The sequence below is a fragment of the Cynocephalus volans genome, chromosome 1 (genome assembly GCF_027409185.1).
Source record: "Cynocephalus volans isolate mCynVol1 chromosome 1, mCynVol1.pri, whole genome shotgun sequence".
NCBI classification, from domain to species: domain Eukaryota; kingdom Metazoa; phylum Chordata; class Mammalia; order Dermoptera; family Cynocephalidae; genus Cynocephalus; species Cynocephalus volans.
The window spans coordinates 303,996,231-304,010,875 of record NC_084460.1 but is presented as its reverse complement, the minus strand read 5'-3'; the positions used below and the strand labels follow the sequence as shown (position 1 = coordinate 304,010,875).

Here is a 14,645-nt window from a genome sequence, read left to right as displayed (position 1 = left end):
GACACTGGGATTTTGGGACCTGTGAGTTTCTAATTTTTATCAAATTTGGTAAATTTCCCAATGTCATTAATTCAAATACTTTTTTCTTTCTCCCCCTCTTTCCTGTCTCCAGGACCGCCAACTGCATGCTTCATTGACCGCTTGGAGTTGCCCCACAGTCCTCTGATGCCTTGTTCTTGTTTTTTAAGCTCTTCTTTCTGTTTCCTTTTAGTTTTTTTGCTTTGCCTCCATATTCACTAATATTTTCTGTGATGCCTTATCTGCTATTAATCCTATTCAGTGTATTTTTCAGATTAAACACTGTCGTTTTATCTCTGGAAACTTAATTGATGCATTTTTATATCTTTCATATCTATACTTAATTTTTTAAATATACCAAAAAGTTCTTGTCTACCGAGTTTAGCATCTGTCAGTTATGGCTTGGGCTGGTCAACTTGTCCTCTTGTTATGGCCACATTTTATTGCTTCTTAGAATGTCTGGTAAAATTAAATGGAGTGTCACACATTGTGAATTTTACCTTATTTGGTGCTGTGTAACTTTGTGATCCTATGGATATTCTTGTGCTTTGTTCTTGGATGAGTTGCGTTCCTTCAGTTCTTGACTGTGAGCTCTGTGAGGCTGAGCAGTACTTCATCCAGAGCTGGGGCAGGACCGCTCTGAGAGCTGCACCTGTGCACGGTGAGGCTGTCGTCTCTCACTGGTGAGGGCAGGCACTGTCCCAGCCCTGTGTCAGCACAGGCTCTTGCTTCTTCTACTCCTTCTGGGTGGTTCTTTCCCTGGCTGTGGAGAGTTTCCTCACACCACATGGTGCCCAGCACTGGATGCTCTGGGGGCCTCTACAGATCCCCAGAAGTCTCCCTGGTGGCACTGTCCTCTGGCTGTCTGTCCTGCTCACACCAGCCACCTTGGCATCCCTGAGCTCGCAGCTCCATCTCCCCAACTCAGGTGCTCCTGGGCTCGTCAGGACCCTGCCCCTTCCTTCATCATCGTCTGGAGACTCCCTCGGGGGCCTGAGGCCATCACAGCCACACACCTTCTTTGTTTTCGATGTCTGAGGAATGACTGGCCTTTCTTGCCTGATGACCAGAGTCTTGAAAATGAGCCACCACTCCATGTGCTTTGTCCATTCAGGTGGGAGGTAGATCCCCCTGTCACTCCATTCTGGCCATTGCTGGTGGCTCTAATGAAACTCGTCCATCCAGCTATGTCTACTGTGTGGCTGAGCCGAGCACATGCACCCCCTCTGATACAACCTGGCCCTTCACATATGTGAAACTGTATGGTTTCCTAACACTCTGCTCCAGGTTAGACTTCTATAGTTCATTTCTCAGATGCTGTGCGTGGAGGTTGCCAGGATCCCAGGTGCCCTCTGCTTGGTGACAGTGCGTTGGTCAACAGTGCTCCCTGTTGCCTGTCAGAACTGAGGACACCTCCAGAACTGCCCACACACACCAGGGCAGCACTCACTGGGAGCACAACCTCCTGCGAGGTGGCACCGATGCTTTTCTATGTCCAGAAAGGAAAGGGGGCCCCCGCCTCTGTGCAGTGGGCGTCCGGGTCTCCAGTCATAATAAATTGATGCTGCAATGACAGCCCAGCTCCTGTGCATGGGGGAGGAGCCACACCCACACACTCACACACACATGTACACACACTCGCACTCGCGGCACTCACACACACTCACACACACACTCATATGCACTCACATACTCTCACACTCATTCATTCACATGCACACTTGCTCGCTCACACCCACGTGCTCTCATCTGCCAGCACTGCCCACACCTCCTTCCTTCCTTTCTGCACCTGGTGACAAACATGGTCAGGGATCTCCTTCCCAGCCCAGGTCCGGGGCTTTGGGTGAGGGGAGGGGAATGGCCGCTGGTCCAGGACTGGGAGGACGCCCTTGGTCCCGTGCATGGTCCCTGGTGTTGGAGGGGAAGAGTGAGCCAGCAAAAAGACACCCTCTAGTTCCCAGGAGCCCCCATTTCACGTTCTCAGAATGAAACATGCAGACAGGGAGGGAATCGACGTGAGTTGAGCTCTTTCAAGGCACGTCCCCCTGGGCGGTGGTTTGTTTGTCTGCAGAAGTTCACACAATGACCGTCGTGTCTGAGGCCTTGGGGTGGAGATGCTGGGGCTTGGGCTTGGAGAGGCCACCGGGCAGCATTTATGGGGGACCCATGTCAGGGCGGCCCTGAATGAACAGGCGAAGTCTTCACCTCCTCAGTTCACAACAGTAAACCCCCTGCTGGCCCCGAAATAGGAAAAACGATGCAGCCAGTGGGTTGTGAATCAGACCCATTAGAAATCAGCACACTCACCGGAGGCCGGAGGGCCGCGTCTTCAGTCTCCACAGAGTGGCCCAGCTCTTCACGGGCTGAAGCCATTTCTCTAGTGTCTGCAGGAAAACACCCGGGTCTGTCATCGTGGATCTGAGTAACCACTAGTGTTGTTGTTCACACTGTCGACTTCACTTGTTTATGAACTGTCTTCATCACACCACGTTCCAATAAATCCAAATAGAGAATGTTGCAGATAAATTATGGTAACTGAGGTAGCGGATTTCTTTGACCTATCGAGTGCTAATTCAAACATAAATTTATTGACATGGAGATAACCATGGCATATTAATGAATCGTTGATTAAAAGGTTGCAAAATATCATGTATAAGTACATGTCCGTAAATGTAAACATACAGGCATACCTATAATGGTGATTTTATTGCTAAGATTTCAAATGATTTTTACTTTTTTGGTACTCTTCTGGGTTGTTTGAATATTTGATAATGAGCATTTACTTTGTTGTATTCAAGAAAATCAATGAAAATTTGTACAAGTCTTGTAAGTGAAATTTGAAGTGTCTCCTTCTCTATTCTAATTGGGCAGAGTGACCATCACGTACAGATGGCTGTTGGATTTTCCCAAGTGTTTCCTGATTTGTTTCTTTGGGGGGAAACAAAATGCATGTGAAACTTTGGCCCTGACCGGACTTTTACTCTAAATCCTAGACGGAAGAATAATCCCAACAATGACCGTGAGCCCACAATTCATGCCCCTGGGGTCCCAGGCCAGTGTCGCGTGGGGACAGGATTTATCTGCCTGTCCCTGCTCCTCCATCACTGCTGTCAGTCTCTCCCCTCCGCTTCTATTCTTCCTGTTGCAAACTTAAGTAATGGAATAATTCAACACGATGAAGCATCCCTGCGAATTTTTTAAGCAGCCGCTATTTCTGGCCACACGTAAGAAGACACTAATGATTTTGGTAGAAAAGACAAACGATTCTGCATTATAAAGGGGAGAATCCCAAGTGCAGCTGTCCCTGACGCACGATGAAGAGCAGAGTCGGGCAGGTTTATTAACTCAGGGCTGAGTGTCGGGAGGGGACACTCATAGTAGCAGCTCACTCCTCGCGGCCGTGTTGAATTCCGTGTCAGTGGCTGGCACGTGGCCTCCGTGTACTAATGCAGCTTCAGCCCGAATGACCTGTGTTTCAGGGTGATCGAGGGTGGCAACAGACTGCTCTGCTCCTTCCTTCAGGTGTCTGCCCAACTACTGCGAGCATGACGGCGTATGCTCCCAGACCTGGACGGACTTCCGCTGCGACTGCTCCAGCACCGGCTACGTGGGCGCCACCTGCCACCGCCGTAAGCCCCCCCCCCCGCCCCTCACCATTAGGGTCACGTGTGTGAATAAACATAAAAATCCATAGGAAAGAAAGAGCAGACAAAAGGAAAATAAGCATAAGAAAACCGAATGGTGTAAGAGAAATGTGAGACTGGGCCGGCCGGCCAGCGTGACCTCTGGCGTGACCACTGAGCTGGGCCACGGTTCTTTCTGAGCTGTGTGGCAACAGTACGTGGTGGGGACGTGGCCACCTCAAGGTTTCAGTGTTTGCAAAGTCGAATGGGTTCTCAGGAGGATCCCGGGCAGGAGGGGCCAAGTCCCTGGGATTCGGACTTCAGGGTGTCCTGTCTGCCCTGATGTGCCGTGATGGGGTGCTGGAGGTGACCGTTAGGTAGAAGCCAGGCCTGTCTTAACCCTTCTGTGGTCACCTAGTTTGGTCCGTACGCCACTGGAGGCCCCGGATGCTGCTCAGTCCTCACTGTACCAGTGACACACGGATGGTTCCGCTACTGACCCTTCACTCTTCACCTTGGAGCGGGTTTCTCAACCTCGGCATCACTAACCTTTGGGCCCAGATAATTCTTTGTCATTGGGAGCGTCCAGTGCATTGCAGGGTGATTAGAGACGTCCCTGGACCCCACCCACTAGATGCTAGTAGTGTCCCCGCCCCCGCAGTTGTCTCCAAACCCTGCAAATTCCCAGGGCCAACGCCGCCCCAGGCCGCAGGCGATGCCAGGTTGCGATGCTTTGTGCTTCTTTTGTGATTTAACCTGACAAAGGGGAGGAAGGCAGGGCAGGTGTCATCCTGCTCCAGGGAGTGAGGTGTGGTCCTGGGGAGGAGCTGGGGCCAGGACGGAGGCCCCCAGCCCTGGGTCTCACAGAGAAGCTTCGGGGCAGGGAGTGGTGGTGATCGCTTCTGGCCCACCTTCTGCTCTTTGTAATTTTTCTCCCTCATGCCTGGCACAGAATCCAACGCAAGGCACGCGCCTCTTAAATATACTTTGACGGATTAATTTTTCTTATTTAACTGTTATCAGCAGCTGTAATTCCAAGAACTCTGAGAAAACAATCGGGAGATAAGTGAGAGGGTTTCTCAGCTGTAGCCACAGTTGACCTCGCACTGAGTGGACTGTCCTGAGGGTGTTCACAGGTGGAGCAGAGGGGAGGGGGCTTGGCCAACACCCGGCAGCCGACTGTGAGGACCAGTTAGCAGCTGCGGCTGTTAATCCGGGTGGGAGGGTGGAAAGAGGTGTGGGGACGGGTTTATATGAGTAAAGGTTCACGTACGAGTCACATTTGGCACTAAAAGAAGACAGCACGGCGCACCCATGACCCTGCTGAGTGCACACTTACAGTCTGCTTCCTTGTGACCCGACACAGCAGGGGACCAATCCGTCCCTTGGACTAGGTGACTTCAATTGCCTTTGGGGATTTAAAAGTGTTATAGAAATATTGCGACACTCTTTTCTTCCATCTAGTTAGATATATTACCATACGCATTGCTTTAAAAACATAGTCTTGTCTTTTAAGACACGGTCACCTTTCCTCCTGGAGGGTGAGCGTTCACTAGAAGGCAGATCTTGGCTAAAGGGCTGCGAGCTTCACTGAGTTCTGCTCTGTCCTGATGAATGACTGACGTTCCCCAGCGCTCTACGAGCCGTCGTGTGAGGCCTACAAGCACGGAGGTGGCCCGTCGGGACTCTACCACATTGACCCTGATGGCAGTGGGCCCCTGCAGCCCTTCCCCGCCTTCTGCAACATGACAGGTGAGTTAGAAGCTTTGATTTAATACAAAGAGTTGCACAGAAAATCATAGCACACCAAGTCAAAATTTGCCTGATTAGAAGCTACATCAGGATAACTTGTAGTGGTGGCATTCAATAAAAGTACTGGATAGAAATCTTTAAAAATAGTTCAAGAGAAAATTAATAATTATGTCAGTTTTTGTTCATGTGCTTTATTTGTGGAATATTTAATAGTAAATTTTTGCCTATTAAATCCTAAAACAAAAGGATTTAAGACTTCTCTGATTGGATTAATAAATGCCAAAGTCAAAAGAAAATTCTCTTTTAGATGACTGAGAACATACGACTCATTTGCTCCTGAGTTCCTTGATTCCTGTGTAGATACTGGTTGTCTGCGTCTGTGACTGCTGCATCTGTTGTACAACTACAGCCACTCCATGTGTCTGTCCACACGGGTGTCTGTGCCTCTATCCCCAGCCTCGTGCTGACCCCAAGTCCTGCCCATGCAGGTGGCCCCCACAGATGCTGCTGTCCTGCGATGGAAGCAGGTGCGTCCCCAGCTGCAGCTGCTGGGTGGATATTCTGCCACTTTCAAGTTTCCACTCTGCCAAATTTTGAGGAAATGTTCAAAACAACAGAAACAACCCCAAGTAAAGTAGGACAGATACAGGTGTTTATTCAGATCTCAGCGCGTCTCCCTGTGCACTGTAGGTGGATCAATGTCCTCCCAAAATTCATGTCCCCCTGGAACCTGTGAATGTGGCTTCATTTGTAAATAGGGTCTTGCAGATGAATTAGTTGGGATGAGGTTATCCTGGACTAGGGTGCACCCTAAATGCAACGGCTGGTGTCCTTAAGAGGAAACGATTTGGAGACTCACAGACACCCAGAGGGAAGACGCCACGTGAGAACAAAGGCAGGAGTGAGCGCTGTAGCTGCAGGTCCGGGAACCTCGGGAGCTAGACGAGGCAGGAGGATCCTGTCTGGAGCCTGGGAGGGAGCACGGCCCGGCCACACCCTGACTGTGCTTCTGGCCTCCGGAACTGTGAGAATAAACTTCAGTGATCTTAAGCCACCGGTGTGTTTTGGCTTCTGTGGCAGATCTGCCAACTAAGACACCGTGAGGAATGTCATTTCTCCAAGGAAAAAATCATGTATGTGTAGATTCTCTATGGTGACATTTGAACAGATTAGAAGACTTCTTAGGAGGCTTTTGACTTTCTGTCCCTTCCATACCCAGCAGGAAATCCAACTGTGGTTGCCTCCAGGCACATGGCTGAGCAGCTAGTGGGGCAGGTCTCCCTAGCGGGATTACAGGCTGTGATCCCAATGCAAAGCAACTGAGGCAATCAGGCGGTGAGGGGCACCCTTCTGCTCTCAGGAAACGTCACCCCTCACACCGAGCACAGCCAGAGCTGCAGAGGAGACAGCTCAGCCATGAGACATGCTCGGGCCTGTGAAAGGGGGGTGGGAAGCCCCCCGGGGCTGACCTGTGGGCTCCTGCACTCTCTCCTCCCTTACACACACGCCCTGTTCTGAACGTGGCGTGTGCCTGCCCGGGCCTGGTGCACCTGCACTGTGGAGCAGAGTGCCTCTGTGTCTGTGGTAACGTGCCCACACGTGTCCTCCGTGGATACATCTGCCAGATTTTTAGATCAAGCGATGGCATATCTGAGTCATGGTCATGCTTTGAATGGAAAAAAAGGGGAGGGATTGAGTCCTCCTAGGTAGACCAAAGACATTATGCATGTGCGTTCATATGCATGTGTGTTCATATGCATGTGTGTGTATACACACATCCTGTGTCTGTACGTGTTTGCATACACGTGTACATCTATGTGTGCATCCATCTGTGTGTGTCTGTGTGTCTGTATATATGTATGTGTCCATGTGCATTGTGTGCTTATTTTTATACGTGCATGATTGTGTATATATGTGTCTATGTGCATGTGTCATTGTGTGCATGAGAGTGTTTGTGTGTGGTTATATACATATGTGTGACTGTGTGTATGTGCATGTGTCTGTGCATTCATATGTGTGCATGTGTATGTGTTTGCACACGCAGGTTTCTATGGGTATGGGAGGGAAACTGCCCAGGCGCCTGTGCTGTAAATTATTTTAGTGGCATATCCTTTTCATCCCTTACGCACTGAACTTCCACAATAGTGTGAAGTTCTATGGCATTTTCACACGTTGTGTTGTGCTTGTGGGTGAATAAGAGCTAAGCTGGTCATGCCGTGAATTTACAGCCAGGACCTTGCCCACCCCCAGCAGATACCAAAGTAAGTGAAGTTCTGAAGCATCACAGTTACTCTGGCAGATTCTTGATTGTGAGGACTGGAGTCTGCACGAGTTTGTTGTTGATTTTGGCAAGTTCAAGGTCAAGTTTGTAAAGGCGTCTGCTCCTGTCAGCGCCGCCTAGGTCGTAATCATCCCTCTTCACGGCTGAAGGAAAGGGCTGTGGCTGTAGAGGTGGTGATGCTGGAACCTTTTCCCACCCGCCCCTTGCTCTAGCAGGCCCCGGCACAATGTCCAGCTGCTGCCAGCGCCTTGCTTGGCTGGTGGACGTGGGGTGAGAACGAGCCGCGTCCCTCCTGCCCGTTCCATTCCCTGCAGCTCATGCCGCCCGCCCCAGGTTGGGGGTGTTGTTGCAGAAACCTGAAGTCTAAGGATGACTGTGCCTGCTTTGGAGTGTCAGTTAAACTGAGAATAAAGAAAAAGCTGGGCACCTGGCTTTTGCTGAGACAGCTCAGATCTCAGGAAAGAGGGCAGAGAGAGAGAAGAGATGCTGTACCTTTTGCCAGCCTACCCCCCAGGTAGGCCTTTGCCAGGACCAGTTATTCCCAAGGAGGTGGGGATCAGGTGGAGAAGCCCTCACTCCAGGGTCTGCATCAGGCATGAGAGCCGAGGCACCTGAGGCTGGGCCACAAGACCCGAGACCCCACCTCAGACCTCCCACTACCCAGCTTGGCCCCAGAGCCTCGTGTCCCCACTGCACTGGGAGTAGAACACGTATGGCAGATGTCCAGGAGCCAGAACTCCACAGGCTGGGCTGGGAGTGGGTCATCACCTCTGCCTGAGGGGCCACAGAGGGCCAGTGTGGGGTCAGTGGTGATCTACGAGTGGGCATACCACTCAGAGGACCCCAGTGCCACTCCTGAGAGCCGTGGGGATGGGTTTCAGGAGACTGAGGCCACAGGACCAGGACCTGACACCCCATCTCCTGGTGACCATGGAGCCATGACACCACTGTCCTCATGGCCTCCTGGGGAAGCTGGTGGCCCTGGGGCCATTGGTGACACGAGTCAAAACCCTGGGGAGTAGCAAAGACTTTAATGGTGCTGCCCCTGAGCCACCACCGCCTGCCAGCTGCTGCTTCAGGCATCTTGTGGCCACCATCCAGGAGAAAGCCACCAAGGCACAGCGTGGTCATCTCTGCTAGCCACGCCCTTAGGAAGGGTCCGTGTGACTTTGTCACTGAAATGTGTGAGGCACTTGAGATGATCCTCTAACACGCTCATGGGAGCAGGACGTCTGGAGAAGGAAAAGCAGCAGGAAATCGTGTTCTACGGAGACGCGGGTGTTTTACCATAACCGCTGCACCGTCTGCACCAGAACATGTTAAAGGGAATTGTGAAAGAGCTCACGAGCCCCAGAGGTGCAAGGAAACAGCATCTACTATTGCCCCGATGAAGACAGGGACACTTGCCAACCCAGTGTCCCTCTGGCACATGGCAGCAACAGAAGACCTCAGCAGCTGGTGGGAACAGCAGCGGCTCAGGCTGTGGGCAGGAGGGGTCTCACACATGTCACACAAGGGAAGGACGCCAGGCTGGAAGGTGCCACACAGTGGAGCTCCGTGTCTAGGGCAGAAAACAGCAGGGTCGTGGCTCCCCGAGCCCACGGTGCAGAGCCTGGTAAAGCTGACCACTGTCAGAGAGCCACCCTCTGTGGAAGCTTCTGGCAAAGTCAGTAAGATGGGAGATCTTTGACAAGTCGCTTGATTTTCCTCAGACCAAACGGTGAGGAAAGGTCCTTCCTCCAGCCCTGCTGTCGGTGGGAGCCGCGTTGGAGCCGCGCTGCTGCTGGCCTGGTGGGCGCAGCCCCAGGGAGCATCCAGGGCACACTGCCCCAAGGACGCACACTCCCAGGTCCCCGTCTCTAGAGTCTCCTTGGGTGGCTTCCACCTCCCTTCAGGGACTACATTCAGCATCGGGGCGTCTTTTTGGCAGTTGAGGGAAAGAGGCGTTTGTCCGCACTTTCCTGGGGGTCAGTTTCCAAACCTGCCGCGTCCGTATTTTCTCAACGACAACAGTCTGATTGTTCCCCTTGGGGACATGGCAGTCGCAGAGCAGATGTGCTCCTGGTTTGTCTTCTGCTTGGTTTAAGTGAAGCGTAAAACCCTGCACCTGTGCTCTGATAGCGCCGACATCAGAGCTGAGGTCAGGACAGGGTGGGGGCTCTGCAGAGTGGACGACACTGCCTGGTTTAATAACGGAGTCGGTGTCGTCACGTGAGTCCTGACAAGCCCAGCGCATTAGTGAGATGAGCCGGATCGGCTGACTGAGTTCATTCAGAGGTTTTCAGGTGAGGAGCAGACGCGGGCCCACCCGCACTCAACCGGCAGAACCGTCCAGAGACACGCGGCGTCCCTGGGTTCCGGGTGGGAGTCGGGTCTGCTGTGTGGACGAGGACGCTGAGCTTGGCCACCGCGGTGTCGGCGCCTGCTCTGTTCCATCTCTAGGAACAGTGAGGCCCGCGGTAGAGGACCCCAGAGGACCCCCGGCCCTGTCTTCTCTCAGTCTAGGATGAGGGAACTTGACATCTTGAAGAGACAAGCTGTGTTAGCCTCCCAGGGCTGCTGCAGCAAAGTGCCACAGCCTGGGCGGCTCTGTCAACGGAAACGTGCTGTTCCCCAGTTTTGAGATCCAGTCATCTGGGGACCGGCTCCTTCGCAGGCTGGGGCAGGATCTGTCCCAGCCCCTCTCCAGCTCCTGGGGCTTCTCTGGCAGCCGTGGACATTCTGTGGCTTGTAGAAGCATCGCCCAGTCTCTGCCTCCATCTTCACAAGGTGCTACTCTGTGCGAGGGTCTGTGTCTAAATTTCCCCTTTGGACAGGAACCCCAGGCATGTGGGTTAGAGCCCACCCTGCTGCAGTGTGACCTCATCTTAGATAATTCCATCCACAACAACCCCAGTTCCAAGTAAGGCCACATGCTGAGGTGGAGGGTTGGGAAACCAACATATGGATTTTGGAGGGACACAGTTCAACCCAGAACACAAATGGTTCCTGGCTGTGTCCCCTTTGGCTTTTCAAATGATCACCTTGTGAGGGGCCGTAACGTAGAGGAACCATGCAGAGGTGACACGACTCACAGTTCCCATGTCCCTCCTCAGAAGTGGACGGTTCTCTGTCCTTATGCTGCTGACCAGACATCAGTGCAAACCCAGGGCTGTCCCAGCTTCCCTTGGGGCCTGTCAGATCTCCTGTGACTCAATCCCTCTTACGGAAGAAACTTGGGGACTCGGGTAGAGTAGGTGACCTGCAGAGGGGTCCTGGCCGAGCAAGACACTGGGACTATGAGAGACTCTGATCTGGGATTAGATTAGCACAGAAACTTAATCCCCAGCTCTTCTAAATTATTTCTGTCCTGTAAACATTATGTCTGGCTGAATACCTGGGAATACAAATGTTGGCGACAGGATCAGCCTGGACATGTAGTAACATGAATGATGGTGACAGACCAGCTTTCCCAGGATTTGCGTGTCAGAGCCCAGGACACGGGCCCCACGCCTCAGACCGTCTCGTGACTAGGACGGCGGCGGCGCTCACGGCTGAGTGTCTGTCCTGCAGCTCAGTGACGCCCTCTCCTCTCTCTCTCCCGCTCTGCCCTGAGATGTCCCATGGACTGTCCTGCAGCACAACGGCTCGGCCTTAACCAGGGTCGCGGGTGCAAGCAAGGAGAGCCCGCACTGGGCGGTGTTACAGTACACGGCCAGCGCGGAGCAGCTGCTGGTCACCGTGGCCCGAGCCAGCCGCTGCCAGCAGGAGCTCGTGCTGCGCTGCAGGAGGTCTCGGCTCCAGGACCCGCAAGGTAGGTGGCCGGGGCCCTCCCAGCCTGGCCCTGACCTGAGCCTGGTGAGGGGTGGTGGCTGCAGCCTAGAGGGCGCTGGGGCGGCTCAACCCAGGTGCAGCCCACTGACCCTCGAGGTGGGCAGAGACGCACCCCGACTCTTCTCTACCCCCTCTTTTATATTCAATTTGCTGCAAAGCTGTTCTGGGTTCTGCGTTCCTCCCTTTAGAACATGTGTCCCTGTGGCTGTGTGTCCCCATCCCCATGAGCCTCTCCGTGCTCACAGGGCTTCGATACTGCGCGGCTCTCGCTGGGCCCTGCTGCGGGTCTCTCCAGATTCCCCAGTGCACGCATCTTTATCTTTATGAACGGGCGCATCGCCGTGGGCTGTGCTTCCCCCCGCACGCTCCTGCTTAGGAAGCTCCAAAGCCTTCCTGGGCAAGCAAAGCCCCGTGCCGGATTCCAGGGACCCGGGTCTCCCCTCTCACACAGCCTCACCCCTGCTCCCCAGCACGCGGTTCCTCAGTATCGGGGTGTGCGGTGCGGCTGCTGCAGTGATTTATGTTGATAATAGTTGTCTTTGAATGCTGCCACTCATTCCTCTTTTTACCAGTTAGAGGAATTACAGGAGAGTGACGTTTGCCTCAAATTAAAGCCACTGTTGCTCAGTGTCACTTCACTGAATGTCTTTCCTGGCAAAGGAGCAAGTTACAGATTTGGGGACAGGACTACAAAAGGCTCTGGCCCTTGGTGTGAGCTTGGTGTGTGAGCATCCCATGCAATACGTGCTGTGTCCCTCGAGACCAAGACTGCTGCCCACTCCTACCCTGTGCCTCGGGTCAGGTTCTGCCACGCCCGGGGGCTCCTGTCCCCCAAAACTCCCTCCTCCCTGACGCCTGCCCACCCGGGGGCCAGCCCTGCCTGGCTGTGTCAGGGTTGCCCTGGGATCGAAGTTGGGGACATCTAAGGCCCCATGAGCAGCAGAAGGGGTGTGGTGAGGGGAGCCCCCCTCCCAGCCCGTGTTCACAGTAAGTGCAGGAAAGGTCGGCACTCACGTCTTCCTGTGAATTAAAAACAAAATTGCATGCGGACATTGAAATTGTCTGGAAGAGGGTGAGAAAAGGCAGGTGCTGTGGGGCCGAGTGAGCCAGTCCCCTAACCAGAGAGACCCTGGAGCAGGCAGCTCCACACCTGTGCGCAGGTGGCCCTCAGAGCGAGGAGGGGTGCCCACTGGCAAGGCTAGTGTTCCCTTCCAAGGTGAGTGGAATACCCCAAACATATGGGGATAGGAGGCAAGATGGGAACATGGAAGGAAAGGCAAGTGCCCCCAAAATCCTCACACTTGGGGGTCCGGCTTGGTGAAGCCATGGCCAAGAACATTCAGTGAAACTGTAGCTTAGACAAAACAAAACACCTTGGATGTCAATACAGGTGGGGCAGGAGAATAGCGGGGCCTCAGCGTCCACCAAGTGGGTGTCACACTTTGTAAAACCCTCAGCCCATGCACTGTGAGGTGAGCTCTGAGTCCAGAGCATCCCTCAGGACGGGCACAGGTGGTGCACACTGCAGAATCCACCTGACATCTGACCGTCTGCCTGGACCTGGTGCATGCGAGGGTCCCTAAGGCTTAGCGGGTGGTCTGAGGATGTGCTGAACCACCAGACTCTGCAGGTGTGGAGCTTGGAGACAGGACACTCCCCTGCCAGCTCCTCCATCATGTCCTGATGTGGGTCCCTCAGCTGTCAGCCCCCCACTAGTGATGCCACTAGCTAAATGTACATGTTCACAGGTGACCACAGAGGCAGTGGAGCCCCTCCTGCCATCATGACATAACCCCACCTAGTGCAAGGTGGACAGGCAGGTACCAGGGAAGCCCAGAGAGGGGATCATCTCTGCAGGAGGTGGGCTGTGGGTAGATGTGGCAGGAGCAGGTTTAGGGGAGTCCGAGGCCTGGTGGGGTGGGGTGGGCAGCAGAGCCACTGGGAGGAAAGGTCAGAGACAGAGTTGGCATGGGCATCCTTGAGTGACCAGGTGAGGCACTGGAACTTGCTGTGGAAGTCGCCATTGCCTGCTGTTCCACGGGTTCTCATGGAGCTGCTCTGGGCCTTGACCCATGTGAGTGGGAGAGCTATAGCTCAGGAAGCTTCAGCGAGGATTGAGCCCAGCATGGGGGACTGGAGAGCGTGGCCAGCAGATCCCCTGTGTATGTGGGTCCAGAATGCACAGACAGTGAAGGAGAGAAGTCAGAAAGGAAAGGCCACATGGGAAGAGAGGCCAGGATGGTGCAGCAGGCTCTGGGGGTTTGGAGTCCACAGAAGTCAGAGGGGTGAGACACCAGGTTTGTCTCAGACTTTCAGAACTCAGAGGCAGTGTCAGATGGTGAGGTCTGGAATGAAGCTGTGCTGGGTGTGTTTGCCGTGCACATAACGTGCAAATGCACAGAACATGCAAGTGCACAGAACATGGAAACACACAGAACATTCAAATTCACAGAACATGTGAATGCACAGAACAAGCAAATGTCCAGAACATGCAAGTGCACAGAACTTGCAAATGTGCAGAATGCAGGAGCACAAAGAACATGCAAATGCGCAGAACATGCAAATGCTCAGAACATGGAAGTGCACATCCGCTGGCCACGCCCTGGAGGGAGACCCCTCGTGTGTGAGGCTTGGGGGCTAGAAGGTGGGAGGGGACTCCAAGCTGGGGACTGAGCTAGGAGCTAGTGGGACGTGTTTCCTGGTTCACTTGATTTTTCTATTTCTGTCTTGTTTTCTTCTTTTATTCTCTTGTTTTCTTAATTATTTCTTATACCTTCCCCAAATCTCTAGAATACTTAAAAACTCACAGATGCAGCTAAAGGCCCTGGATATCATCATAACCAATTGATAATTACCATTTTATTGGAAGATGAGAAATTTAGATGTTAAAAATACAGTTGTAAGTTGGAATGCAGTGATGTCTTGCGTCTTTGAATTTGGGAAGCGTAATGGTGAAATAATTAAAATTTTAAAGTGTTATTAGCAAAAATATCTATCAAATATTTTAACCACCTTCTGCATCCCAGTAATGAGCTTTCAGCTTAATTTGAAAAAAATTTTCTTTGTGCTCTATGCACTTCTGGGAGCTGGTGGCTACGACCACTGCCCACTTGTAATTTTCTCGGTTCTGGGGGACCGCAGTGGCTGTGATGTGTTCC

The 14,645-nt window shown here is 52.9% G+C and overlaps 1 protein-coding gene across 1 annotated transcript in view; it reads left to right on the top strand.

Moving 5' to 3' along the window:
- LOC134370151 (contactin-associated protein-like 4) overlaps nucleotides 1–14,645 on the top strand; it is a 167,595-nt gene that overhangs the window by 99,028 nt on the left and 53,922 nt on the right. The window contains exons 11-13 of the mRNA XM_063087160.1: nucleotides 3,541–3,647; nucleotides 5,274–5,393; nucleotides 11,270–11,467. Coding sequence (XP_062943230.1) covers nucleotides 3,541–3,647; nucleotides 5,274–5,393; nucleotides 11,270–11,467 — 425 coding nt within the window. The remainder of the gene's footprint in view (nucleotides 1–3,540; nucleotides 3,648–5,273; nucleotides 5,394–11,269; nucleotides 11,468–14,645) is intronic.